At 46.0% G+C, this 27,836-nt stretch overlaps 1 protein-coding gene across 1 annotated transcript; it reads left to right on the top strand.

Moving 5' to 3' along the window:
- The first annotated feature begins 12,233 nt into the window (after positions 1-12,233).
- On the top strand, positions 12,234-27,737 carry SPRY4 (sprouty RTK signaling antagonist 4). The gene is made up of 2 exons (XM_051794230.1): positions 12,234-12,461; positions 22,823-27,737. The coding sequence occupies exon 2, from the start codon at positions 22,869-22,871 to the stop codon at positions 23,760-23,762; it is 894 nt and encodes a 297-aa protein (XP_051650190.1). The 5' UTR covers positions 12,234-12,461; positions 22,823-22,868; the 3' UTR covers positions 23,763-27,737.
- The last annotated feature ends 99 nt before the right edge of the window (positions 27,738-27,836 follow it).

The following is a 27,836-nucleotide window of genomic DNA, read 5'->3' on the forward strand; positions in this document are numbered from 1 at the left end:
CTCATATGCCTATGAGCAGTAACATGTTAATAGACAAATTGTCAACCACAACAGTCCTCTTTTGTAGCCCACAAGTAACTGACAAGGCCAAAGACTAGGACTTGGTTTTGTTTTGGGCTAAGATCAAGCATAGGATCAGCTTACTGTGCAATACCTTGAGCCTGTCTGAGTGGCATGAGATCCTAATTTCTCCTGGGACACTTTAACTTGCTATTCCTGAGCTAGAGAGACAGTACTTTAATAGTCCAGGGCTTTTCCATCTCCAAGGAACAAATGACAACACCTGAAGCTGGAATCTCCAGCCTCCAGTTCATCAAACCCTAATCCTCCCATATCAAATGGTCAACTCTCTGGTGCTAAAAATACTCCAAACTGGCAGACGCCAGCTCTTTAACCATCCATAAATAGTGGTTGGTTTTTTGAAAGCCACACACTTCCATGTGTCCACAATGTGCTGCTTGACTTTGAAAACAAAAACACTTCCACTGGAGATACACACTGTTCCATTAAAAAAGTCGATCCAATCCCTGAGGCATGAAAACCTTAAATGGGGATAAGCCACGTCCGGAACACGCCGATCACAAATATCCAACCGGCAAAACATTGGGCACTTTGGGGATGCTGCAGCACTGACACTAAATACTTTCTGTTTAAAAGCACAAAGATAATCAAATATAGAGTAAAAAAAAGAAATTCCGTCACTAACACAGACAGAGGGAGGATTGGCAGAGCATGCAAATGCTGGACAGCCCCTCTTTAGGGTTGTCCTTAAACAATCTTACGGGGTTCCTGCTGGACAAATCAAAACTGACTTGTCAAAGATGCTGAAGTTACTTTGGGCTTCATCAGAGAGCCTGGGACAGAAAAGAAACAAGTAACATCCCCCTAAAATGCATGTTTTTGGAAAAATATGTGGTTGTGTGGTAAGGTCCTGCACAAGATGTGAAAACCAGGAGAGGTGGTCGTTTCCATTCTACCTCTGGTTTCACTACTCTACAAATCTCACTATAAATTGCTGAAGAGCAACAGCAAAACCTTCCCCACACCCTTCAGAGCTTCCAACATCAAAGCCCTTCAGCTGAGCCCATGGAGCAGTTGGACCAGGGCCTCCTACCTAAAATACCCTCAGGATCTTTCAGTAGGACAAATCCACATAATTTTATTATTCATATCACTGAATTTGTCTAGATATGACAAAAAATTTCGAGGGTTCCCTGCCCCTTTAGCTGCCAAGCTCCTGTCAGGGATGTCAATTCACAGATCAACTATGAGAATTTAACATTCCTAACAATGCTGGAGGCCAAGATTTGATTTGACTATGAAAATTCAGGGTTATTTCTAGACTTGATCCATCCTGTTTCTAATTACTTTGATAACTGAGACAAATTTTGAGGTGAAATCTCCAATCTCTTGCAACACATGCTTTAATGAAAAGAAATTCACAAAACCAACGGATAAATAGGTCAAAATTTTTACAAATAACTTTTCCCTTCTAACTTTAACCATTTCAAAGGATACCAGACATAACTCAATGGTCTTGGAAAGCATTAGCATCCATTAGGTGGACAGAGGACTTTGCTTTTAAACTGAAAAAGTGGGGTTTGAGGTGGGACTGAAACGTAAATCTCATCATTCCAAAAATTCTGGACCAGAAAGCTGTTACATATTTTTACACCAGTTCCTCCTGTCTAGTTTTCCATTTCTCAACCATTTCCTGTTTGTCCCACAGATAAGAAAAGCCCCTGCACTGCGCCGTGCACCGAAACGCCTGCGAGACGTGCACAAGGACTTCAGAGTATTTTCCCTCAGAGGAACTCGACCGTCACATCCCATTACATTTGGAACTCGGGCTATTTTTGCCCTGTGCATCATTCAGTGCTTGTCCTCGCTGCCTCTCGCCTGCCAGGACGATGACTAACTTTCTCCCTTCACTTGTTCCCTCCACCCCTGAGAACATCCACATCCATCTGGAGTTTCTCACAACAAAATATTTTTAAGCTAACCAAAACACCGTAAAACAGGATCAGCAAACTCTGCTTGCTCGTCCCTGCGTCCTCCCAGGTCTTGGCACACACAGCACCGGCCTCGCAGCAGAGCTGGTGCCCTTGACCTTGGGCTTGGGGAGGGTGGAGGCTCCTGTTGATGCCAGCGTGGCTCTGCAGGGCACCTGAGTGAGGATTCTTTGACTTGGGGGCTACACAGGCCTTTTCTTAACCAATTAGATCCTGTTCAATCACAGAATGGGTTGGAAGGGATCTTAAAGCTCATCTCATTACACCCCCTTCCACTATCCCAGGTTGCTCCAAGCCCCTGCCCAACCTGGCCTTGAACACTTCCAGGGATGGGGCAGCCACAGCTTCTCTGGGCAACCTGTGCCAGGGCCTCCCCACCCTCACAGGGAAGCATTTCTTCCCAACATCCCATCTAACCCTGTCCTCTGTCAATGTGAATCGATTCCCCTTGCCCTGTCACTCCATGTCCACCTTTCCGACTGCTCTGAGACTCACTTCACCCCCACCAATCCCAGCAGGAAAAAAAGGCTCTGGAAATGCTTTACCCAAGCTACCAGTATTCTACTCAAAGAGTAGGAAGCTGAGGAGGGGCACAAACAAAAGGATGGTATTAAATGAACAACACTGTAACAGTGCTAAAATGCAGCAGAGGACACAGGCTTCGAGGTGTGGGAAAATCCTGATAACCAAGAGTGTGTGGCAAGGAGAGGAGGAAGGAGGCAAGCCAGCTTCAAGAGGGTTGTCCAAGGCTGGCCTGGACATGCCACTGCTGGGAAGGGCCAAGAAGGACCTGGACCCTGCAGAGAGGGGGTGCAGCAAGCCCTGAACTACCCACACCACTCACCCAGGTCCCATGTTTTTGCCTTTCTGTACCTTAAAGTCAACACTACATTCAAATACTGAACAGTTTGCTTGGATAAAGTGACACAAAGCTGACCACTTCCTACCCCCACATGGCACCAGTTTGCAGAAGAGCTTCCCATACATCTCCCCATGTTGTACTGGGGCTTCTCAGAACAGCACAGGGGTCCTGAGCCTGAATTCTCCTGCCAAACCCCAGAACTGACATGGTGCTTTCCCAGCTGCCCCCCACGAGGCCAAAAAACCAGATCTTTGAAAAGCAAACTCTTAATAATTTCAAATACTATCTGCTTTCGTTCATCAGCAGCCAGGGTAATTACTGTGCTGAGTAAATCCATCACCTGAAAGGTGTTGAGCTGTTCATCTTCATGCTGCATGTCCCTGGCATTGGTAAGTCACTGACTTGTAGGAATAAAGAAAAACTCTGAAGAGAACCAGGAACAGCAGAAAGGAAGAACAAGAAGATGCCCAATAAAGAGCTCATAAGTAACAAAGCAAGAAAAAAAAAAGCTTTTGAGATCCATTAAAGGCAAATCATTTACATTTACTTTTCCTTCTGGTGCTGTTCTAAGTTTCCACATTACTGCACCATTAATTAGGCAAAACTACAGGAAACGATGGGTATTTTGACAGAGCATCAAGTGTTGGACTCGGCCCAGCAAAGCTGTCATAACATCCTGATATACAACATGAGGGTGCTGTGGGCTGATGGGGTTTTTAAAGAAAAAAATAAACCACTACGGAACACTAAACCCCAGTAATTTTGTCAAAGGCAACAGGTTAAGGTCACAATGAAAAGTGGGGTTTAAGTGCAAAAAAAAAAAATAATTTCCTTTGAAATCCCAAATTTTCCTTCTGTAAGTTTTTAATGGATATAATCTGGGTATTTTCAAAGCAGGGACAGGAGGAAATTAGTCAGGAAAATATTTAAGTGTTAGAATATGGTAATTATATACAATTATGTGACTCTGTAATACCCAACGATACTTCAAAGAGGGAAGGGCCGGGTTGATTTTGTTCTACTGCCATAGCCTGTGGAGGAGTAAACATATGAGGGATGGAAAAACAGGGGGATCAGAGCTGATCCTGCAGGGAGGGGGAGATCCCCCTCACCTATGTCCATCAAGGCGATGTTGGGGGGAAAACACACTATCAACCCACTGGAGCATTCACACTAAACCTTAATTTGGAACAAATTTGCACCAGTTCCCCAAAGAACAGTACTTTCCTGAAGGAGCTTTAACTTGAAGGAATATTTCCACTTGCAACTTATTTCAGCAGTTATAAATCACAAATGAAATGTTACATTTCACCCTTTTCCTTTGTGATATGTGTTACAGAGACACTTGACTCCAAAAACCAAAACGAGTTAAAAATGACTGTGTGGGACTGAAAATGGGAGCCACACAAACCATATTGATGTTATAGGGCTCAAAGGAGTTTAGTTAAAATATGCAGTTAGTTAATAATCACCAGTCCTGGGGAACCAGCAAAGAGCTACAGTACTGAATGATTTTATGGTATTAAAAAACCCCAACCCAATTGTTTTTCACACAGCCCCTGCTACCCACAGCACGCAGACAACCACCTCAGCAAAGTCCTTGCATTTTAAACTTTAACCTCAGAAATAACAGAAATTACTCCACAGTAATACCATTAACTATTGCAGCAGCTACACTGGGATTACATATGTGCCTTTCTGCTCCAAGTTCCATAAACTGCAGGCCAGAAATGAAAGAGGAAAGAGACATTCACGATGCCTGGGCAATCTGGCTGTCAGATCCAGTGATTTAGCCATTTGCATTGCAGGACTTCAGCTCTTTTAAAAGAAACAGCCCCAACAACTTACCCAACAAATCAAAACTAATTGGTCGCAAAAAATATTTTAAAGCTGGCAATAGATTATTTAACTGAAGAGACCTCAGAGATCGTTTTGATGTAGTTCATTTTTGGGAAAAGCTCAATTCTGCAGAAGGGGGGAAAAGCAAGAATATAACAGTAACTTATTTGATCTTTTGTGCAGATACATTAATTCAGTGTGGCTGTTTGTGATCAGCATCCCTGTCTATATCACGTGGAAGGTAGGCCTTATCCCTGTCAAAACAAAGATTGAGTTGCTGTCTGTTTTTGATCACTTCAATATATGTGCAAAAAGCCAATTGATATCTAAGTGTTTGCTTTGCTGTTCATTAGTTACATCATGGAACCTGCAGTGAAAAGTTATGTGACTTCTTAGGAAGGAATTAGAGGGTTTCATATTCAAAACGTATCTGGGTACTAGCAAGGGTTTCAGGAAAGGATGCAGCATTTTCTCAGGCTGCTGTCAATAATTTGTAGCTCTCTTCACGGACTGGAGAAGTGAGAACAATCCCAATACTCAGATTTTTCAGGCTCAGACTGGCCTGCTATAGCAATACAGACACCAAGAGGCCTGTGAAGCACTGCTGCATGGTCAACATGACTTTTAAGGTCAGGACTTTTCCATAGTGTTGCTTTGTTTTCCAGAGAACATAATTTCCTCCATATGAAAATTCATTTCTTGGTCACAGGTGAAGTGACCGGGTGCTGAGAGCGCTGAGCCAGCAGGTACCAGCTGGTGGCATCAGTTCTTCCCTGGCATTTAAAAAGCAAATATACACCTATCCCAAGCCCATCAACCCATTCAGAAAGACAATCCCCAGCTGTTCCAGATCCAGCAGAGACAGGCTGTGCCCTGCCAGGGGACCACTTGCCTCCATCAAGGCCATTGGCCACATCTGGCAGCAGCTGGGCAGATTTGCCCAAAGAGGTGGTGACAAAAGGGACAAGAGTGAAGCCTCTGGCGGGCCCAAGGGGGTTCCCACAATTTAGGGTATTTCAGGAGCAGGTTTGTTAAAACTTGCAGGGCTGAGCACTCACAGACTGGGCTATGGGAGAGAGGAGCTGGGCTGCCCATGTCCCCCACCCATCGAGCTCCTGCATCCCCATAAAGCTCCACATGTCCAGTGGGGACATGGGACAGAGGAATTATTCCATTTGCATTACTCAGTTGCAGGACAGCCAAGCTCCCCTGGCAGACCTGCCAGGGTCCCCAGACACGGGAAGCTTCACAGAAGGGACCTTTGACTTGTCACATCTCAGGAGATCTGGGGCCAGGGCTCCCAGGCACTCACAGAGAATGTGGATAGCAACACTTCCCCTGCCCTGAAAATATGTTTGCATTTGTTCACTTAGTTGCTAAAAATGCTCGAGTCACATGGGAACGCCTGGGAATGCAGCCCAGGAATTTCGTTTGTAAGCAGAATTGTGTTTCTGGAGACTATTGACCTGAACTGTAAATAAATATTCAGAAAAAAAAAAATAGACATATTCCCAGCTTATGGTCCTTGAGATGATCTAGTCAATCAGAAGTGGCTGAAATATTTCCCTCACTGATGTACTATCAAATGCCTGAGTCCTGTAGGTTGGAAAATAACGAACAGCCCTTCCAAGAAGATTGAGCAGCAGGTCCAGTTTCAGACCTGGAGCCTAAGATGGGAAAATCCATATCTCAGACTTAGAATCTCTGCCTGATAACAAGCGCTGCTGTTCTGCCAGCTGGACAGCAGGAAGGATCACAGCAGTCTCAGAGTCCTGTTTATCCATTACAACCAGGTTGTACCTGCTCTCTGCCCTGAGGATTTGTGCAAACTGCAGCTCCGCAGAGCAGCCAGTCCAAAATCCACATCCTGGTCAGGTACCAGCTGCAGAACTTGCATTTATCTCAATGGATTTTTTGATCTCAGTGAATGGCAAATTGCTCTGATATACTGAGTTCAGATTTTGAGACAAAAAAACAGCCACCACACGGCAAACATAAATCAGAAAACATCTTCAAAACAGCAAAACTCAAAAAAAACAAAAGCAAAAGATAGTGCACTCAGGTGGAATTAAAGTTGCCAGACAAGTCAGATACACTCATAAAAAATAAAGAAGTTTAACACCCAAACCCTCAAAAAAACCCCCTTATATACCTTATATGTTCAAGGCCAGGTTGGACAGGGCTTGGAGCAACCTGGTCTAGTGGAAGGAGTCCCTGCCCATGGCAGGGGTTGGAATGAGATGAGCTTTCCCTTCCAACCCAAACCGTTTTAGGATTCTATGATTTACCACTTTTTGAGTCCAACTTTGCTGCACAGACTTTTGTTTAGGTTTACTTCAGGTCTTTTTATACCACTCCTAAGGAATTGGTACGGAATTTCCCACCACAGAGTGTAGCTGCAGCACCAGTTCAAGATAAAAACCATCCCTTATACCTGAGTAAAACATTCACGTCTTCCCTGAAAAGAAAACCGAAGCCAGTTTCCATTCCTTGTGTTAAAACTCAAAATAACACTGAACGTCTCCACAGCCAGGTAAGGCCACAGAGCAGAACTACAAGGGAAGGAAGGAAATGAAACAGTTGGCGTTAATTATGCAAAACAAGATGTGACTCCAAGGATGTGAGTAATGTCTGGATACAACAACAGGTGCCTGATAAGAGAGGAGGAAGGCCAGACCTTTCATCTGTGCCGCAGAAGCGGATGGCTGCGAGAGCTTCATTTGGAACAGAGATAACGATTCTTAGTCACCCCCAGGGCAGTTTACAGAGTTTATGAGGTGATTTCATAACGAGAGGGGATGTATTGCCCTGTGCTGGGGAGCCTGGCTGTGGGGGAGAGGCCCCTGCTCTGTTCCAGGGCATTTCAAGGCAGCAAGATAAACCACAGGAACACTTCCATGATGTATTGCTGTGCAGATGAGCCCAGCACTTCTCTCTACCCAACACATACAGATACTGTGACATCCATCCTTTCTGGGTTACAATGGTGGGCTTACTTCCTGCAGAGGCTGGGGGAATCCAGAAGGAAGCTCATGAGAAGTGGCATCTCCTGGGGGAGCAAAAGGCTCAATCATTTCCCATCCTCCCAGATTCCTCCAATCTTCAGCTCACACGCAGCCCTGTGAGACCCACACTCAGCCCAATATCTCCACAGCTAAACAGGCACTTCTGTTTTCTGTTTGGCATCTCTTTTGTAGCACCTGAGTTCTGTTTGGCATCTCAGCACAGACCCAGTTCAGGTTGCAACCAAGAGCCCACGATACCATTGCCAACAGCAGCCACCGTTTTCCCAACATTTTTGTCATTCCACACCAACCCCCTCTTATTTATCTCCAGGCATGACAGACCAGCACAGTAACTGCTGGTAGCAATGTACAAGGGGAGGGGAATTCCTATAGCAACATCCAAACTACTTATCTGACTTATGTATGACAAATATTTGGCACAATACATCAGTACATTATCAGTAGGATAATCTTTCCTACTCTCCCTATGGCTAGAGGCATCACAAGCATCTAACACATCAGGAATAGGTGCTGCTGCCCCAGATGGATTTTGCAGCAATGCTTTTCCATGTAAGGTACATATTGTGTCAGTGGATTAAGAGATAAACATTCAGTTTTCCAGGTTTTGTCAAGTATTTCTGAGAGTTAGGTGATAAAAAACTGAAATTCTCTTTTTTCATTGCTAATAGGAAATTTTAATCTACAGTTTCCAACGCTAAAATTTACACAGAAATGATTAACAAATAACGAGAAGGAAAAAGTTCTTCTCCTTGTATCACCAACAGAGGGCAAAACCATCCATATGGGCACCCTTTGGTTCCAAGGTTACAAACCACTTTTCCATAATAACTTGTACACAGTGCCAGCAAATTAGAAAATTCCATATGCAGTATCAGTTGAGACAGGGAATTAGCTACTTCCTCACGCAGGAGTGCTGCTTCCACGCCGACTTACCGTAAGCCTCCCAACACCAGCCAGAAAGGATTTGGAGGAACACGAAAACCTCAGCAGATAAAGTCTACACATCTGCTCCTGATCCAGCTTAAAGACAGTAAAATGCCAAGTGGCCAAAGATTTAAGACAGAACATGGCTACACATTCAGAACGCCTCCAAAGCCAGAGTTACGCGTTCCCCGGGGGGTTGCACTTTCACTTTCCTAAATTGCCTGCATATTTGCTTTTTTCTGATGGCAGATTAGGAACCCTGCATTTCCTTAAACCGCCAGCTTTGGGCCAAGACACACACGCCCTGCCTGGAGCTCTGCCAGCCCACACTCGCACAGCCAGATCTGGAGAACCACGTTCCAACGTGAGCTGCTCCGAAGGGAGCCCAGGAGCCGGCTGCCGGTGGCTGCCAGGCACTCACACAGACCCAGCTCTCCCAGGCCACTCGGGCTTTTCCATGGATATACAAGAACAAAATTAAAGAACTTCAGAGGGGGCAAGGCAAGTGTGGCAGTGCCACAATTCATCCCAGGGAAGAAATCATGTTAAAAAAATCTACAGCCATTTCAGGGTTTAAATGTGCATGAAATGAGTGAGCAATTCATTTCCTGCATGAGAAAGGAGTGTAGAGTTTGGTATCATGAGCACTGCCAACATGTATAAGCATATTACATGTCCCAGGATAAGTCTTATTCCTCTTACAGCCTCAGCTTCCAGAATCCCACAATGATAACACAGTGCTCCTCCCTGGCACTCTATCAGCCCCAGAACCCTTGTTACAAGGACAGTCTCCTCCCTACAGGCACAGAAGAACTGGGGAGATTTGGGAAGCAGAGCAGAGCACCAGGTGTGCAGCAGAGGTGGGGAGACATCAGCCCTCCCAGCACTGCAGTTCAGGCATTTCCAGATCCTCCTGTTTGCAGAGGGAAGTCAGAGGAGCCAGGAGGCTCCAGAGTGCAGATTATCCACCACCCTCACGCCGGGCTTCTGCTTCAGTGACCCACAGCTCAGCTTCAGAATCTTGACCCAGACCCAAGTCCGCTGGTACAAACAGGAATTGGAGGAATCCACATGCAATTCCAAAGCCTGAGCGTATCAACCAGAGTAAGATCTAGCAAGAAAAACCTCTGTCCATAGGGCACAGTTAATCAAATATTTTAAATGTATGTTAAGGATAGAGGGAGAGGGAAGAGGTGAATTAACTCCAAGAATTACAATCTCACAATTCCATGCTTAAAAAGGTTCCATCAAGCTGCAGTGATACCAGCAATATTCCAAGTTTTCTCTCCCTAGAACCATACAGCCAGACCCCATTTCCTCCTCACCCCTCCACACACGAATAATAATTTTGATTTCCTTTTTTCAGTTTTATTGCTGGGGTTTTCTGTCAGGAGGGCAGGGTCTGGCTGGGCTGTGCCTGGAGCTGCTGTGTAATTACAGCGTCAGCCTTCCCTGCTACCACGGAGCCGTTTGCCGTCGCCACGCAGGCGGCCGGGTCTCGTGGGGAGATGCTCAGTGTACTGCAACAAAGGACTTCCCCCCGTGTATTGTGCATCTGGCCCTGGAATACAGAACTCAGCATTCAGAGATAAAAGCCTTTGGTTCAGAGATGCTTGACTCTCCCACTGCTGCAATGTTACTGCACGCTGGCAGCACTCAAATCAAGGTGCAGAATTTATCCTGTGCCAGTGGTGTAAAATGATGGGATGAGATATTTTTTTATTTTTTTTTTTTTTTGTGCTTAGGAATTCGATTCTCTCATCTTTGAGCTGGTTTCCAGCACTAAATATAGCGAGATGCTATTTTTTAATTTTTTTTCTCTGTATAAGCTTTTTTTTAAATTGTATTTTCTTCCATTATCTATTTATTTGCCAGTTTCCAAAATCACAGACATCGAATTTCTATGCCTGGCTGTCCTTCCAGCAAAGAACATAACCAGTAACAAAGCAACATTTTTACCAACCACATTCTATTTTATTTTCTACCCATCTAGTGGATTTGAAGGCTAGTAACATTTTATGTACCCCTCTGGAAAAGCTGTTCTTTAGAGAGTCTCCATCTTCTGTCCTTTCCTTGTTAAATTGTATTTGCCCATGACCCATAACACGGCTTCCACTTGGAAATATCTCTGCCCTCAGAGACAAATGCACATGTAACGAAATGATCAGCCCTAAAGCACACACTCTTAGAGGGAGAAATCTTTCTTGGAGAAAGAAATCTTCCTTGTTTCGTACCTGCAGTAAGATACATTGTTCACATTAGAACGAAAAAAATAAAAGGTATTTTTTCAGCGTTGTGCAAGGTTTCAAATATACATGCCATAAATATGGCAGGAAATGAGCAGGGTCTCGGTTTGTACTCTGCAGATGACTCTTCAAATATATTAAAAATGCATCATTAATGCATTTTCAGCGTAAAGCAACCTGTCTCTGAGGATCCTGAGGGACTGCACGCCCCGAGGCCCCACCTGCAGCTGCTTCCGCGCCAGCTGGGAACTGAGATCTCCTTTTGCTGAACGGAACTGGAGCACGTAAAGACATTTCGGAGCTCTCGGCACACGCCTCGGGCAGGGTTTTCAGGGGAGCTCAACATGGAGCAGCAGAATAGCAGTGGTTTGCTAAGGATCATTAGAAAATCTGGCCCCGAGGACCTGCCTCCCACAGCCTGCGGAGCGCTGGGGTGAGGTCCGACAGGATGTACAAAAAGCTAAACATTGGGCAAAATTGCAAAGCTGAGAACGGCACATAAATGGCCTCACGTCCATGAAACAGATTCTCCCTCTCGATGCTTTTGCGTAACCTACACAGCTCTAAGCCCCCTCCTCTCCTTCTCAAGAGATAAGAGCCATAAAATAAACCTACAGGTTGCACACACAACACGCAGTTGGGGTTTGTGCTTGCATTTTCATCTAGGTATTGCCACAAGCCGCAAGGCACAGGGGATGGACCGGGGTGTGTGACGATGCTGCAGTGAAAGGAACGAACAGGGAAACGAAGCCGAACGCTAAGGGAGAATCATTCTCATCTCCTCATTCACGGTCGCACACCCTTAAATCGGGGATCGCCAGGTCCTCCAGCCCAACGCGTCCCTGTCCCCCGCGGCCGCACAAGCGCGGGACACCCCCGGCTCCCGCCGGGAAGCGCTGCCCGGGCTGCCGCCCCTCGCCCCGCTGCCGGCGGGGATGTGGCCGGCCGGGGGGGCGGCTGAGGAGGCTGGGGGTGCCCGAGGGGCCGGGGGCACCCTCACGGCTGTTCCCCGGGAAAGGGCCAGAGGGTGGGGGGGGGTGGGTGTCGGCGGTACCCCCCCGGCGGCAGGGAGCGCGGTGCCCCCCACCCCCGCCGTTACCTCCAGCCCCGGGCGGGGGGCGCGGTGCATGCGCAGCTGCCGCTGCCCTTCATTCATTAAAAAAAAAAAAAAAAAAAAAAAAAAAAAAGGGGGGGGAGGAAAAAAAAGAAAGAAAAAAAAAAAACCACAAAACCTCGGGAGCCGCATCCGCGCTCCCCTCCAGCCCCCATTCATAAAAGGCAGCGGAGCATGCGCGGTGCCGCCGCGGTGCCCACCCATTCATAGAGTCGGGCGGCCGCGCGTGCGCAGGAGCGGCCGCTGCCCTCCCATTCATAAACTAGCCATTTTCCCAGGCAGGCGGCGGGTGCAGCGCCGCGGCCGCCGCTGACAGCGCCGCGCTCGCAGGTCCCTGCCGCTCCTGCCAGGATTCTCCCGGGTCCGGCCCCCCTTCGCCCGCCTCGCATTTGGGATTAACTCGCCTATGGAGAGATGGTCTTAGCTGAATTATTTAAAGTAAGTACGAGATCGGCGCTTGCGAGCGATTGTTAAAATGTTTTAAGTAGAAAAAGCCAAGCCGGCTCCCCGAGGGAAAATCCTGCGCTCGTTCTAGATGTGTTTGGCTGCTCCTTACAGATCACTGATCATGAGCATGTTTCTGGCTATGACTTTTCTAACAGTGATTATCTATAATTATGTACAGTGGAGAGCTGCCTGGTGCTTCCCAACCTAAAGGAGACTTGGCATTCTGGAGAAATATCCTCTTTCTTGCAGAATTTCCATTTGTGTCCCTGTGTCTCTGATTTATACCTCTTTTCTGCGTTCTCCCATCAACATCTGCATTTGCTGTACATATATGGCAGGCAGGTTTCACCACACTTGTGTCGGGTTTGTTTGCAGGGTTTTACAGCAGAATAAGGGTCTTTTTTCTGCTGATGGGGTGTCCTTCATCCCTTCTTCCTTCCCCAAAAAGGAGCATAAATATATGATCACCTGGTCTGACAGGTCAGAATTGGATATTTCTTGCTATGGAATATGAAAATGGATTATACGCATTTCCTCTCTTTTCCAAAGCCCTGTCTTGTTAGTGTCAAGTAGTTCTGAGCTGTCTCCATAATAGGACACTTCAGAGATCAGCCACTCGTGTGTCAGTCCTTTCCTGCATGACCTTTGCTCTTCAGCATTTTATTTCATACAAGTCTTTTTTCCTTTTTTTGGCCTCAGTGCCTTATTCCATCACTGTTGTCTCCCCTGCCTTGCTGTACACTTGTTTAAAATCTGGATGGGTGATGTATTTTAGAGGCTAGGTGAGTAATAAAAATGTGTACCTGGAATAATTTCATATAATATATGAAACATACTATATGTGGAGGAAAAACCTGTCCTGGCTACTCTTCTCTACCAACTGCGTAGCAAAGATAAGACAGGATTTTATTTTCTGGTACCAGTCCTGGTGTCACAGGAGAAAGACAAGCCTAGAGACGACATGTTCTGAAAATTCATTATCAGGAGGGGAATGGAAAAAACAGAAAGGGGCATATAAAAGGCACTAAGGTCTTAGAGGAAAGCGGGACTGGGAATGCAGACCTTGGAAATGGAAGTGCAAATGAATATCAGTGTTAATCACGGGGAGAAAGGTTTCACTCTTTTTCTTCGAGTGACCAAGGGTCTGATTTCATGATTTAAATCTTTTATAGCCCAAAGTTTTTCCTTAAAGGGTGAAGGAGAGAAAGGAAGAGAAAAGGAAAAGCATCCCTGCATTATCCAGAGTGGAAAAGGCATGTTCTAGATTGTTTAAAACTTCTCCAGCTGCTGCCTTTCTTCCATACCATGCCAAGGGGAGAGTATGGCAAGAATCAGCTCAGAAATTGCTTTTTAATTGGGTAAAGAGAACCTCAGCTTTCCCAATATTAAAGCTTCCCCTCTCTCCCTTTATTTTGGGTTAAAGAATAAAGCTACAATTTGTGCACGGAATCACAATGATCCTGAGGACTGGCTTCCCCCTTCTCCATATAAAAATGAATGATAGCAGGAGGAGGGGTTGTTCTCAGTTATTGGAACCCCACTGGGGATGTCTCGTTGATAAATGTGCCGTTTTCCATGGGCTACTGTGTTTTCTGTTGCTGGAAGGGACTCTGTATTGGGATTATAAAATTAAAAGGACCATTTCTGAATACTGCAGTCCTTTTGAAATTCTCCATGAGGTATGTGCAGGGGAGAAATTATTTGCTCTCCTCCCGAAACAGCAAAACAAAAGCTGTTTTCCTGGAATCATGACTAATTCCCAAATCACACTGGGAAATGCAACACCTCAAAGAGCAATTCCCATCCCCTCCCCCCCCGGCCAAAAAAAAAATTTCTGGTGAAATCAAATGCACAACCCTTGCAACACTACAGTAATAATTAATTTGCAGTTCTGACAGTTTTGGGAAAAAAAAAAAACTAACCGTAAAAGCAAAAAACTCATTAATCATATTGCCATACAACTTTTCAAATTCAGCCCAGTACTAAAAACTACCTTTTTATAGGCAAACAGTTGCACAAATGTTTGGGTTTTATCCCTTTTAAATGCAATACAACATATTTCCTTAAGGAAATACAAAATCCAACTAATATGGTTATCATTTAGTACTATTAGCTTAATGCATCATATCTGAACTTAATTTTCTGACCTTAGAAGAAATGTTCTTATCCAATAAAAAGCTTTGACTAAGAAACTTGAGTGCCCAGAGTTCTGAACGTCAGTGGGCCAAAATGTGCTTTATTCACTCGCACCATAGGAACAGATTTCAGCTGGACAGAGACAGCTTCTTGGAAGTCTACAGGTCTCATTTCCCAGCTTCTGAATTTCCATGCTCTGGCAAGAATTTAGTGTCTCGTTTTAAAAATGGCAGGTTTCCCTAATAAGCTTTCTAATTTTTTTTTTCCCCTTATTACTTGTAGAGAAAATTCTAGCTGGCCCTAGCTAGATAAGGCTGCTAAGGAGGGGAACAAAAAGAATGCATGTCAATATTTTGTTAATATTAATACACACTTTACAGGAAAAAAAGCTTTTTTTTTTCCATTTTTTTAAAGCTTTTACAGTTCAACTCAAAATCCAGACAGCCTAACTCAGTCTTAATGAACTCCAACCTTATGAATTATTCTTAATCCCACATTAAAAACATGTGCTTGCTGCAAGGTCTCCTTTAACTCCAAGTGTTGTCTCCCTCAATAAAAGCTTTTATTGAAGCCTTTGACTTGCATCAGGAGCAGAGTGTCCCTTGTCACAAGAGGATGTCCCTAATTCCAAACAAAGGCAATCATAGAATTTGCTCCCTTATCACCAGCTCTTCCTCTGCTGGGCCTCAGGAAACGAATCCATTATTGATCACTTGGGTGGGAGTGAGCCCTGTCCCTCAGCTCACTGTCCCTCACCATCCTGCCCAGTCCATGCCCTGCCCCAGCTCCAGCCCCAGCCCCAGCTGCCCTACTTGATGCATCCACTCTCCAAAGCCCTGTGGATCTTCCCCTTGCTGGTAATTTTTGACAGCAAGGATTGCCCTGATACCAGACACCCTGGCTTCATTTCCAGTGCCCATCCTGGCTATTCCCTCATTTCCAAACAGCTGTGGGGAGGAGCTGTGGACCACTGCTGGGTCCTGGCCTCCAAGCACTGTGCAGAGCCAGCAAAGGGGTTTGTGCACTTCCCAAAGCTCAGGTGCAGCTGTGACCAAGGTTCTAGAGAAGATTTTTAACCAAATCACTGGAGGAGAGAGACTAGTCGTGATCATTCTGGTTTTGCACTGGTTACCATCAATTCTAAACTGTCTTGGCTTGCACAGACCTTGAAATATATATGCCTGCCCTTGGAATTATACTTCTTCAAAGTATATTGTTTTCAATTATGCTAATTTCTTCCATTAAGACTAGATATTCTGTTGCTTTTCCTGTTTTCTTCCTGTGGCACTATTGTTTCAGAAATTTGTGTGTCCCATACAGAGAGAAAATAGATGGATTTCTGCAGTACATTTACTGCAGCTATTGCTGCCTGTATGTTAATGAGGTGACTGTAATGCCTCTTCCAGAGACTGTAATCCAGCTTTTTCATTGATAAAAGGATCATAGAATGGTTTGTGTTGGGAGGGACCTCAAAGCTCATCAAGTTCCACCCCCCTGCCCGAGGCAGGGACACTTTCCACTAGACCAGGTTGCTCCAAGCCCATCCAACCTGACCTTGAACACTTCCAGGGATAAGGCAGCTACAGCTGCCCTGGGCAACCTGTGCCTCAGCCCCCTCACAAGGAAGAATTTCTTCCTGATATCTGATCTAATACAGGTCTAGTATCATAGTAACCAAGAGGAGGTGTGATATCTGGCTGTTAGGTACCAAGACTCAGAGCTCTGTGGTCTGACTCACCATCACTGACCCACAGCAGATCCCTAAATGAGCAGCTGATGTCTTACCACCATCCCAGTGCAGGGCTCCATCAGGCAGGGCTCAGCCTTTCATCAATCCACGGTAACTTTTCTGTCCCTTCTTCACAAAAGCTTGTGATTCTTCAATAGCTGGAAAATTCTTGGAAACCTGTAATTGGAAATTCTTATTGAAAACTCAGTTTTGCTTTACTCTGCTTATGGTATGTTGGACTTGAGGATCTCAAAGGTCTTTTCCAACCCTAAGGATTCTATGTTAAGAAGGTGGCTCGTTGCACACCACTACTCTCCATCTCCCTAGCACTGTTATAAACAATATAATTTATAATATATATAAACTGGCCACCACTGCCCTGGCAAAGGGCAGCATGGCAAACCAGCAGGTTCAGCAGCTCCCTGATGTTACAGGGCACAGGTCCAGGCTCAAGAAAGGAGCCAGCAGTGATGTTACAGGACATGGAGAGGACAATCCAGCACCAGCAACCCCAGGAGAAATCTTGGTTTGCTGAGGCAAACACCTCTTCCCTGCCACTGGTGCTGTTCAGACACAGCAGAAAGGATGGGTTGCTTACGAGGTGTAATTAAGGTGTAATTAATTAGAAAGAGATAAAGTGGCCCCTGATCTGGTGCTCACAGATTACTAGGGACAGAAGGGGTTTTTGGTGGCTGCATCACTTCCCTGACCGTACTGGTGGTCTCTCTCTCAGCAAACACGCACCAAGCAGCACATTTGGGGCTTCTGGGGTTTTTTTTCTATGACATTTAAGGTTCACTTTAGACATTTTTATGTCAGCAACCCGCATTGAAATTCTCCACATCTTTAACAAAAGTGGGTTGGGTAAAACTGTGGTGCATTGTGCCTGGAGCTAGGTGGAGAGGAGGTGGTTGTGGAAGCACATTTTCCCATTTTCCTGTTGACTTCACTGTGGGCACTGAGGAGGTATCAGTCACAGCAGCCAGGTTGTCCAGGATTGCTTCCACATGGGACCCACCTCTGGACTCGAGTCCATTATTCTCATGATTCTTTCGTTACCACAAACATCTGGAATGTTGTTAAACACGTGAGAAAGAACTTAATGAAATTAACTAATGGGTAACTGAGACAATTATAAACGTTATACATTTCTGCACTCACTGGATTTTTACGTCAAGATCCATTTTGTTTTCCAGTAATTGGAAGATGTGTTGTGCAACTCTACTTTGAAAATAAAGATGTTAGAACCTTATTGCTTCAAAAATTGTTCTGAAGACATTAATGAGAACAAACTTTCCCAGGGGTTTATATGACTTCTCATGGAATTGCCTACAAGGATGTAGCTTTCTCTAAAATTATGTAGGCAAGTCTGAAAACCTATTAAAACATGAGATGCCTTTTGTTTTAATTTCATGTGATTAAAGAATCTTACAAAACTTTCAAGTCTAAAATAATACCAAAACACTTTACAATAACAGTTGCTTTCCTACAACTTTAGGACTTGTAATTACCCAGTACAACAGTAATTTTAAATTGGCAATATCTTGATGAAGTGATGAAACAAACACTGCAGCACGTGTACGAACTTGACTTTTGAGTCCAATTTTACTCCCTTAGAAGGAAGTATATTTTGACTTGAAAATTGTATGTGGTGAGTCCCTGGATGGCATGGCGGAAGAGAAATTTCTCTCTGCATGGGAGTTTGTTGACATGTCTGCTTTGAAAAGAAATTCATTGTTTCATTAACCTATAAAGAATGAAAAATTACCAATGTAAGAACATACTCTTGAATTTTTCTTCCTATTGTCTACTTTAAGAACACTACCTGTACAATTGCAACCAGTGAATTCATGCCTGTGTTAATGCTGTATCTGTAATTACCAATTATGAAAAATTAATTAATTTTGTATTCAGTATGGCTTTTTTTCTCAATTGAAATACAGTTTACAGCCAGGCTGGTCTAGTGCAGTGGATGACAAAGGCACTGCATAAAGTTTCATAGCTTTTGCTAAGTTATGGTGCTTAAGTATCTTACATCTCCTATTCTATTTTACTATCCCTTCTCTTTCTTTTTATCCGCAATCCTCTGTAGATGACACATCTTGTTATATTAAATCTATTCAATCTGAGCAATGAATTCAATATCTGCAAGCAATACCCAGCTGCCCTTGCCATCATGAATCTCAGTCCTTTCTTAGCACAGCCAATGAGCCCCCACAGCAGAAATGTTCTTCCCTGGGGGGTTTGACATTGGCAGTTCATCTCTGGTAACTGTCCCTGTCTTTGTGAGCCAGGCTGGCTCCACAGCCAGATTCAGGCACTCTAGTTGAAGAGAGAGGGAGATGGACAGCCCAGCCTGTTCTTTCTTCCCTCCCAAACCAAGTGGCTCATGTTTGTCACCACATCTACCCGGGGATGCTCCACACACCAGCTCCAGCCAGATGCTCAATTAGGTCACTCCAACATCTGACATAACAACAGCAACTACAAGACACCACTGACCACTCTGAACCCCCTCCTTGCTCAACTGCCTTCAGAGCAAGAAGCCTCAAAATTACGCCCCTTCAGCTCTTGCCCTTTTTCAAGGTCTAAAGTTCTGCCAGGTCATCCCAAACATTACCAGTGTTGCTGCTCGAGGGAACCTTGTCCTTGCTGGCAAACACCCCACATGCACAGTCGTTCCTGGTGGGGAGGTGAAGGGAGTGGTGTATTGCTTCTGGATGTACAACAACCAGAAAAGGTCAAGTTATAATGTCTTGGAGGATTGTCCACAGCAGTCACCAGGGCCCATGCAGGTATCCAGGCAGGCACATCGCAGCATGTGAGACTCCACAGGAATTGTCTGGCTTCTTGATTTCCTTCTGCTCCAGCACAAATCCTTAACCTGACTGGATTCCTCCTTTGCCATGAGAGATGGAGCCCTGTGTGCCCAGTGCCCTTTGCTGAAATCTTTCCTTTTGTGGGATGCAGATATAAGGCTGAAAGCACAAACAGCTGATGGAAAGGTGTGCTCATGGCACGTGCCAGTGGACACACACAGACAAAAAACTGAAGCAACCACACCGTAAAATATTGCCATTGTTGTCATCTGGGCAGATCCCAGGGGAGAAGAGCCTCCTTGCAGGATGAACACCACTCAGCTCACTCTCGAGTTCAGCACTCGAGGTGTTTGATCTGGATCTGTCACCAGTGATCTCACTGCACTGCTGGAATTTCTGGTGACAAGACCAGCAGCAGCAACGTAGTCATGGTCTTTAGAAAATTCCATAAACATCAGAAATATTTGTCTGTCAAGAGTAGCTTGAAAGGGGAGGGCATTTAACTGTGGAAACCCTCCACACAGGAACAAGAGGGCAGGGCAGAAGTTGAAGGACCATGTGTCCAAGCACCAGAAACTAGTAGGGTGCCTATCTGTGGTGTTTTAAGGCAATCTTCAGCCAGAGAGACATTGTGTCCAGAGCAAGGCTCTGGGAATTGGGAGGCTTGGATCTTATTTGTCTGTCTTCATGCCAGAGGTTTTTATCCAAGTCGACCCTGTGCCCAGACACCTGCAGGGTCTTTGAGTTCACAGTGTCAGGCTTCCCTTGCCCTTCAGAAATAGTTTGCCTGGTAAAAAGACAATTTGGAACTGGTTTATATTGAAATAAGTTGATTAGTAACTTCTAACATTAACTATCCTCAAGTGTGGTGTTTAGTGCAGGGTGCCTCTCCTTTCTGTGGTAATTAACTCTGAAATCTTGATTAGCATTATCTCAGATAAGCCATCTTTAACGTCTGCCTGCATATGGCCATGTCTGTGTGCTGGGGGTTGGGTGTTTTAAGAGTGCCTGTGGCTATAATCCCTCTCCAAATTAATGGAGAGGGACATGACTTCCATGTGATGGCATTGCTGGCTCTGGACCATCGCAGGCTGGGTGACTATAGAGTTAATCTAAAGCCTAAATTCCAACTCCAAGGGTGTTGCTCTCCCATGCCAGGGCGAGGGGCTCCCCACAGCAGTGCAGAACACCCTTAATGTGCCACCCTGGGACAGAGGTGCTGTCCTGGGGACAACCAGGTCAATGCCTGGGCAGAGCAGCTCTTCTGTGTGCTGTCACACAGGGCACCTTAAAATAAATGATGCTCCATGGATACAGTTGAAACCTGGTGAGTGGAGCAGATTCCAGAGAGTTGGTAACAAGTGGAAGTGAGCACATAGAGCCCTATGCTAGAGGTGATTTAAAAATTCTGGAGAGGCCACGAAGGCAGTGCTGGCAGGGACATGAAGGATCAGACAGGCTGGTAACACTGTGCAGTGAGCCACCATTTCCTACAGCTACCTTCCATCTAAGATCAGCTCTGCTGCACTTACTCTTGGCAGCCAAAACAGCTGCATCTTTCTCCTTAAAAAAAAAAAAAAAAAAAACCCAAAAAACCTGTGAAATCAAAATATCTCTGCAAATGTAACTGACACAGAACTGATGATTTTGCTAAACTCTGACTTGCAGCAAATACTTTTTAGATCATGACACTGGATTTTGATGCACAAAAGAAAATCAAATTCTTTTCCCTCTGCGTGTCCCACAGTTGTCAGAATCATTGGTTGCTTTTGTTCTTTTACATACAGTAACTAGGAATAGATGCTTTAAAAACTCTCTTGTTCCTCCAGTCAGGATGTCAACGAGCTATGAATAATGAAATAAAAAAGAAAAAAAAATTCAAATGAATGGCTAAGACCCAGCAGAGAATTTTAACTGGGGGAAGAGAAACAGCATAAGGGCTGCATGACAATAATCATCGTTACTGCTCGATAAAGCGCTTCTTCCTGCTGGTCTTGTGCAGCGGACAAAAGGAGCGCGGCAGGCCGGACGCGGTGCCGGCATCCCCAGGAGGCATGTGCCGTCCTGCCCACGCTCCGGCCCATCCGGCGTCAGCCCTCCCTCCCTCCTATTGATCCCGGGAAAAGCAGCACATTTTCAACCCCAAACGCCAAGTGATCCATCAAAGCAAGGATTTGCAAATAAAACCGCGGACCCTCGTAGCATTTTTCAGCGGGTAAAAAAAGCGCTTCCCTTCCTCCTTGCAAAAATGCAGAATTAGTTCACACTCCAATTTTTGAAGTGTTGTGTTAATTTTAGGGGGGACGTCCTCTTGCAGCAGTGCACACGTTTACTCACACACACACACACTTCTCGTGTATAACTTGTTGTAGTTGGATGCAATTTTTTCCTGACATTTTTTCAGATTGCCGTGATATTAAAATCACAGAATCATTTCAGTTGGAAAAGACCTTTAGGATCATTGAGTCCAGCTGTTAACCCAGCACTGCCAAGTCCAAATCTTTCACGCTATTGGAGAAGGTTAATTTGTTGAACACAAACAACTGGCAATGCCTTAAGCTGTTCACTACTCCCTTTTTCTTGATACCAGCAGCTTTTCCCCTCCTGTGACTTGCTCTGAAGCTTTACTCACCCCTTCTTTCAACTGATCTCCAGCATTATATTATTTATGAATAAAGGTCACCCCGTGAGGAAATGGCACATCTACTAGAAAACAATGTGCACTTTCTAAATTTGAACCGAGTCGTTTCCGTTCTTTGATTTAAGTTTAGTTACTTCCTGTGGTTTCTTGTCCTACGCCGCTGCTGAATCTTTGGATCGACTCCAGGATAAATTGCACTCTTTCAATGAAATTAGAAACTGCGGCAATAGACGGCTCAGCCAGAACGGCTGGTAAACAGCACTTCAGCTAAATATTAGTGCACTTAGTGGGCTGAAGAAGAGTGTCTCATTACCTGTGTGAGGTGATGGGTCAAGCCAGGCCCATGTGGGTGCTCTTCTGGGTGCTGCGCCATTGGCTCCCACCGTGGTTTGCCACCGGACGAGATGCTGAGCAAGCGCTTCCACCTCCCGCGGGAGAGATGAAGCAGCCTTTGGAATCAGCAGCTCCCAATGGAGATGGGACACTTCCTTACCAAAACCAAGTCATCTTCCCACAGGCAGATTCTGGGTGAGCAAGGACAGGTGTTCAGCCCCACGCTCCGAAGCACCTTTGTACCACGCCAATGCTCTCGCAAGCCACAATCTTGCATCAGGGATGCAAGGATCCTTTTTAGGGATCAGGGTCAACTGGGAAAAACCCCCAAAGCTTAGATAAGTCATTTCAGGGAGTTTGCTGGCAAACCCACATGTGTATATACACCAGTAGCCCTGAGATGTGCTTTGCCTCAGCAAAACCCCTGAGTGGGCAGTTCAGGAGCCTGCTGTGACTGCAACCCTGCCAGGACCAGAAGCCAAGGTTAGGGAGAGAAACACAGTAGCAAAGGAAGAGGGAGGCATTTTATACCTGGGCAAGTGTTCTGACTCCCTTGGACTCTACCTTGTAAGACCTTCTACATAACAACCAGTCTCGGTGAAGATCCCCAATGGGCTGGGCTTGCAGGATACCTCAATAACCATGTGGTCCTTCTCTCTCCCCACCCCTTTTCTTTCTCCTTTCCTTCCCCCAGGATACTTAAGCACAGATTTTTCACCAGTAGCCAGACTGCTTTCTCAATGGAGCCCCGGATCCCCCACAACATCACCGTCGTCCCCAACTCTGTGATGGTCCAGCCCCTGCTGGACAGTCGGATCCCCTATGGGCGGCTGCAGCACCCGCTCACCATCCTGCCGATCGACCAGATGAAGACAACCCACATCGAGAACGACTACACCGACAACCCCACCGCCTCCCACCTGGCAGCCCAAAAGCGTCCTCGAGGCCCCCATGAACTGGTCTTGACCAACCAGCACCTGCAGCGCTGTGAGCAGGATGTCACCCATCCCTGGATTTCGTTCAGTGGGCGCCCCAGCTCCATCAGCAGCAGCAGCAGCACATCCTCAGACCAAAGGCTCCTGGACCACATGGCCCCAGTGCCTGTGGCAGAGCAGTCCTCCCCCCGAGCAGTTCGCATTCAGCCCAAGGTGATTAACTGCAAACCCCTGGACCTGAAGGGACCCGTGTCTCAGGAACTGGACAAGCACTTTCTGCTGTGCGAAGCCTGTGGGAAATGCAAGTGCAAGGAGTGTGCGCTGCCCCGGACTCTGCCGTCGTGCTGGGTGTGCAACCAAGAGTGTCTCTGCTCGGCACAGAACCTGGTCAACTACTCCACCTGCATGTGTCTCGTCAAGGGCGTCTTCTACCACTGCACCAACGAGGACGATGAGGGCACCTGCGCCGACCACCCCTGCTCCTGCTCCCACTCAAACTGCTGTGCCCGCTGGTCCTTCATGAGCGCCCTGTCCCTGGTGCTCCCCTGCTTGCTCTGCTACCTGCCAGCCACCGGCTGCGTCAAGCTGTCCCAGAGATGCTACGACCAAGTGAGCCGGCCCGGATGCAGATGCAAAAACACAAACAGTGTCATTTGCAAGGCATTGCCAGAGAGCAAAGGGCCAGAAAAGCCCTTTTGATAGTTTGGGAGGACGGGGAGTGGGAGGAGGCTCCACGGAGCCAGGTGGTGTTGGTTTTTTTAATAACCTGTGTTCTGAGGAGAATGTTAGCCTCTCGCCTTTGGAGAAAGCAGAAGCAACTATTTCCACGAACTGAAGCACTTTGGGTTATTCAGGGTTTCTGGAACTGGTCACAATTTAAATAGATGGGGCCAAAGGAGGAATGTTAATAATGCAGAGTGAAGGCTGAAAACCTACGTACATCATGAAGTACAGCTGCTTAAAATCTCCCGGTTTGGACGGACGGCTGCTCACGGTGCCTGTGCACCGCAGGAACCATTAACTGCTCGCTTGGCAGGCACGGCCGCACAAGCAATACCCATTCCCAGCTGCAGAAAGCTGCTTTGGATTCATATTCAGGGCGGGCTTCTTGTTTCCGCTTTCCTTCCAAACTCCAACTTGCTACCAGCAGCCTGTTGAAGGTGGCGGGGTAACTCCCTCCACCTTCCTTCCCCTCCTGCACACCACTGGAAGGGCTGGTTGCACACACAGTACGTGTTTCTCAAAAGGTTTCTGTGTCCCTCAAAGATTTTTTGAACCAGAAGTGAAGATACATTTTGTTTGTCGAAAGGTCTTTTACCCTTTAGGCATATCCCACCTGGCCACGTTGATTTGGACCCTCTCTTTAAAGCAAGATGGTAGCAGATCTGCTCCCTCCTGGGAGGAATAGCAGCAGGATGTGTTCAGGCAGTTGTATCAACATCAGGTCCTCCTGCCTGTAAGCTGATCTATAGCATCAGGTTTCACTCAATGGAATATGAATTTTCCATCAACTGTACAGACCCGCTCCAGGAGGATGTTTGCCAAATCCCATTTCTCCGAGGTGTGCGCTCGTTTCCCCAATGCTGGAGCAAAGGGAATCTTAACTCACACCACAGAGCAAAGATGGTCAGTGTTTGTTTCTCTAAATCTCTTAAGCTCTGGTAAGAAATCACAAAACCTGAAGTGTACAGTGCACATAGGTGTATTTTTCTAGGGATTTCAATCCAGTACCTCCTCTCCTGGAACAAGCTCTTCTTTGCTCATTAAATATTAAGATTTTTATTTGGTTTTGTCTTAGGGATGAATGGCATTTGCTTGAAGTACAGCCCATTCCCCCATCCCTATTGCTGCTGTTGGACTTTTGCCTCCTCTGTACAAAAGTGTCTTTTTAAATGTAAAGAATGCTTTTAATGTTTATTTTAGTGTTAACACACCCTAGGGAAAGCCAGGGGAGGGAAGAGAGCAAAGTTAACAAATGTGCCCATGGTTTTCAGCATACAAATATCATTGGCTGTGTCCATGCACTCATCCTAGGGCTGGTTCTACCTTCTCTTAGGATGCAGCAACCCCCTCCCAAGGATGCCATAACCCCTCTCTCTTGACAACTACAAGGTGCTAAACAAAAAATCTTTGTCCAAACATGCAACACTCTAATGAGTAGGTAGGTACTTGTTGCATGCAGAAAACTGATCTAGTCTCTTTTTGCGTTCTTAATTAGAGGAGATTTCCTCAGTAAATGCACAGCAGTGACAGTGAAATGTCATCTCTAATTAGATAAGCAATAGGCAGAGCTCATGTAGCATTTCCAGGAATCCCGTTGGCTTGGTTGTGATACAGCCACTGTGAGGGGTTGGCAGGAGTGCACTGATGGGACTCTGGTGTCTTTGGTTTTCAGCTCACCTGGATGACTTGGGGTTTAGTTAAGTTTAATTGTAGATATTTATTGAAGGGGAGATTTGGAAAAAAAAACCAACAAACTTTCTATATTTATAACATTTGTTAGCTTGTACGTGATAAATCATAGAAAAAGGGATATGATGTCTGTTCCCAGATAACAGTTCCTATAATTTAGCCTCATGTTAGCTGTATGGGGACACCAGGAAGCAGGTAGGGATCCAGAGCTGTGTTTATTATCTTGCACAAATTGGAGGGGAAAAGATAACAGGAAAACCAACCCCAAACTAGCTGAACTGTTGGTTGAATGTATAAGGTATTGTATTTAATAAGAGAAATCATTTTCCTATGATGCAAACAGACTAGAAAACACAGCAGAAGAGGTATTTACCTGCTGCCCTCCTCTGTTGGGACCACACATGTCCAAATGGCCTCCACCCAAAGTTGTTTTGCTTTTTTGACCCTCTGTCCCTGGCTGTTCCTGGGGGATTTGTGCTGAAAATCTGCACTAGCAAAGCCCATGGCTTGGCTGCATGGTCCTTGTGAGCAAAGACAACGCTGGAGTGGTTGCCACTGTGCCAATCTACACTCATGTACATACACCCAGCAATCCCAGATGGATTTCCTTTCATTGTACATAGCTGTAAACTATTTGTCTGTTGGTTTGTTTTAATATATAAACCCTGTTAGCTGATCCCATGCTGGAAGGCTGTAAAGCGTTAGTGGATGTGTTAGAGCAGTGGTCAATGTAGCAGAGCAACCCTCCCTCTTCTCCTCAGCTCCTGGCACAGCCATCAGACTCTGCTCCATCAGCTCCCAGCCCAAGGGGTGGCAAGAAGGTGCTGAGCCCTGTATGGAGCACCTGGAAAGGGGCAGGCTCGGCCACAACTGGGGCTCTGCCAGCAGCACTGGCGGAGGGTACAGAGGGTACAGCTCCTGTCAATAATGTCCTTATTCCCCTCTCTTTCCCCACCCCAACGCCTCCATTCCCCCATCCCCTTTGAAGGTACTCGGGTCTCCTGCCACCCCTGAGATGTCCTTTGGTCACGGTGCCCTTTCACCTCACCCCGGTGCGAGCACAGTGTGGCAGCTCTACCACCCTCCCACGAGCTGGGTCCCCCCACTAACAGAGGGACAGCTGCTAATCAGCACAAACCTCGGGAGTGATGTTGGCTCTCCAGCCACATCACTGTGGTGGGGTGACCATAAAGGCAAGAGTGGAGGTGAGGGCAGGTTTTCCCCAGGAGAGGTGCTGTGGCACCGCAGCACGGTGCTGGAGGAGGAGGGGGATGGCAGGGCACCTGCACTGCTAATTACTGCAGCACTGCTAATTGCTGCAGCAGGTTCATGCCAGGGTTTGTCCTCTGCCCGCACACAACAGCCCAGAAAGCAAGAAGGGGTGACCAGACGGTGCTGGCAATGCCACACCACAGCCCCAGCTGGAGCTCAGCACCAGCAGAGCAGTTTCAACAGACAAATACACCCTCACTGCACCCACTGGGCACAAGGAGCACTCACCAAATTTGTGGCTCCCCAGGCACCAGCTTTGCCACCCAGATGAGCCCTCACCCTTCCTCAGCACTGGGTATTCCCTTCCCCTCCCATGCTCAGACACGCTGAGAAATGTTTCCCCCTTCTCCTCTTACCACCCCACCACATGTACACCTGAAACGTTACCACAGAAGGTTTTTCTTTGTATAGAATATTTATTTTGAAGCTCTATTTTAATAGTATTTATTTTAGAAAGTCTACTATTGTAAGAGTTCTTCTGTTTGTGAAGAAAAACAAGTACTGATGAATGTACTGATCTAGAAATTATATATATATATAAATATATATTGTTAAATATATAAATGGCTGTTGTGGTTCTTTAAAAAAAAAATCCCAAAGAATGTTTATAGCAATTATTCTAAAAATACAAACTAAGAGTAGCCCAGAATTGGTTATTTGATGCTCTCCAGACTTGCCAAGGAACTGAGGGTGATGCTGGGATTGCTCTGCCCCACGACCTGGCATGTCAGGGGCTCATCCTCCAATTATCCCACAAATCACCTGCAATGGGAAGAGCCGGCTCCTCAGTGAGGTGAAATATCCTTCTCTGTCCACTTGTAGGAATAATTCCTTCCTTCCCTCCACCTCTTAAATATGTCAGAAAGACTTGCCTGGAAGTCAGGCTGCTTCTTCCACAGGGCTAAAGCTCAACCCTCAGTGTGAAAATTTGGGCTGACATTAAAGAAAACCAACCCCAAAGTCAGCAGCCCCCACCACACAGAGGGATTTTGCCAATCTCCATCCCACAGAGCCTCCCTTAACATTTCAGACCCACTGCCTGCTCTCCTGCTTCTCCTTTCCAGGAGCAGAGCCTGTGCTATTTGTACA

Source organism: Manacus candei, unplaced genomic scaffold, assembly GCF_025592945.1.
Source record: "Manacus candei isolate 608988 ecotype Guabito, Panama unplaced genomic scaffold, ASM2559294v1 h1tg000037l, whole genome shotgun sequence".
Taxonomy (NCBI): domain Eukaryota; kingdom Metazoa; phylum Chordata; class Aves; order Passeriformes; family Pipridae; genus Manacus; species Manacus candei.

Bases quoted from the DNA above. Each gene is read 5' to 3' on its own strand.
- SPRY4 (XM_051794230.1), top strand. From the start codon at position 22,869: ATGGAGCCCCGGATCCCCCACAACATCACCGTCGTCCCCAACTCTGTG.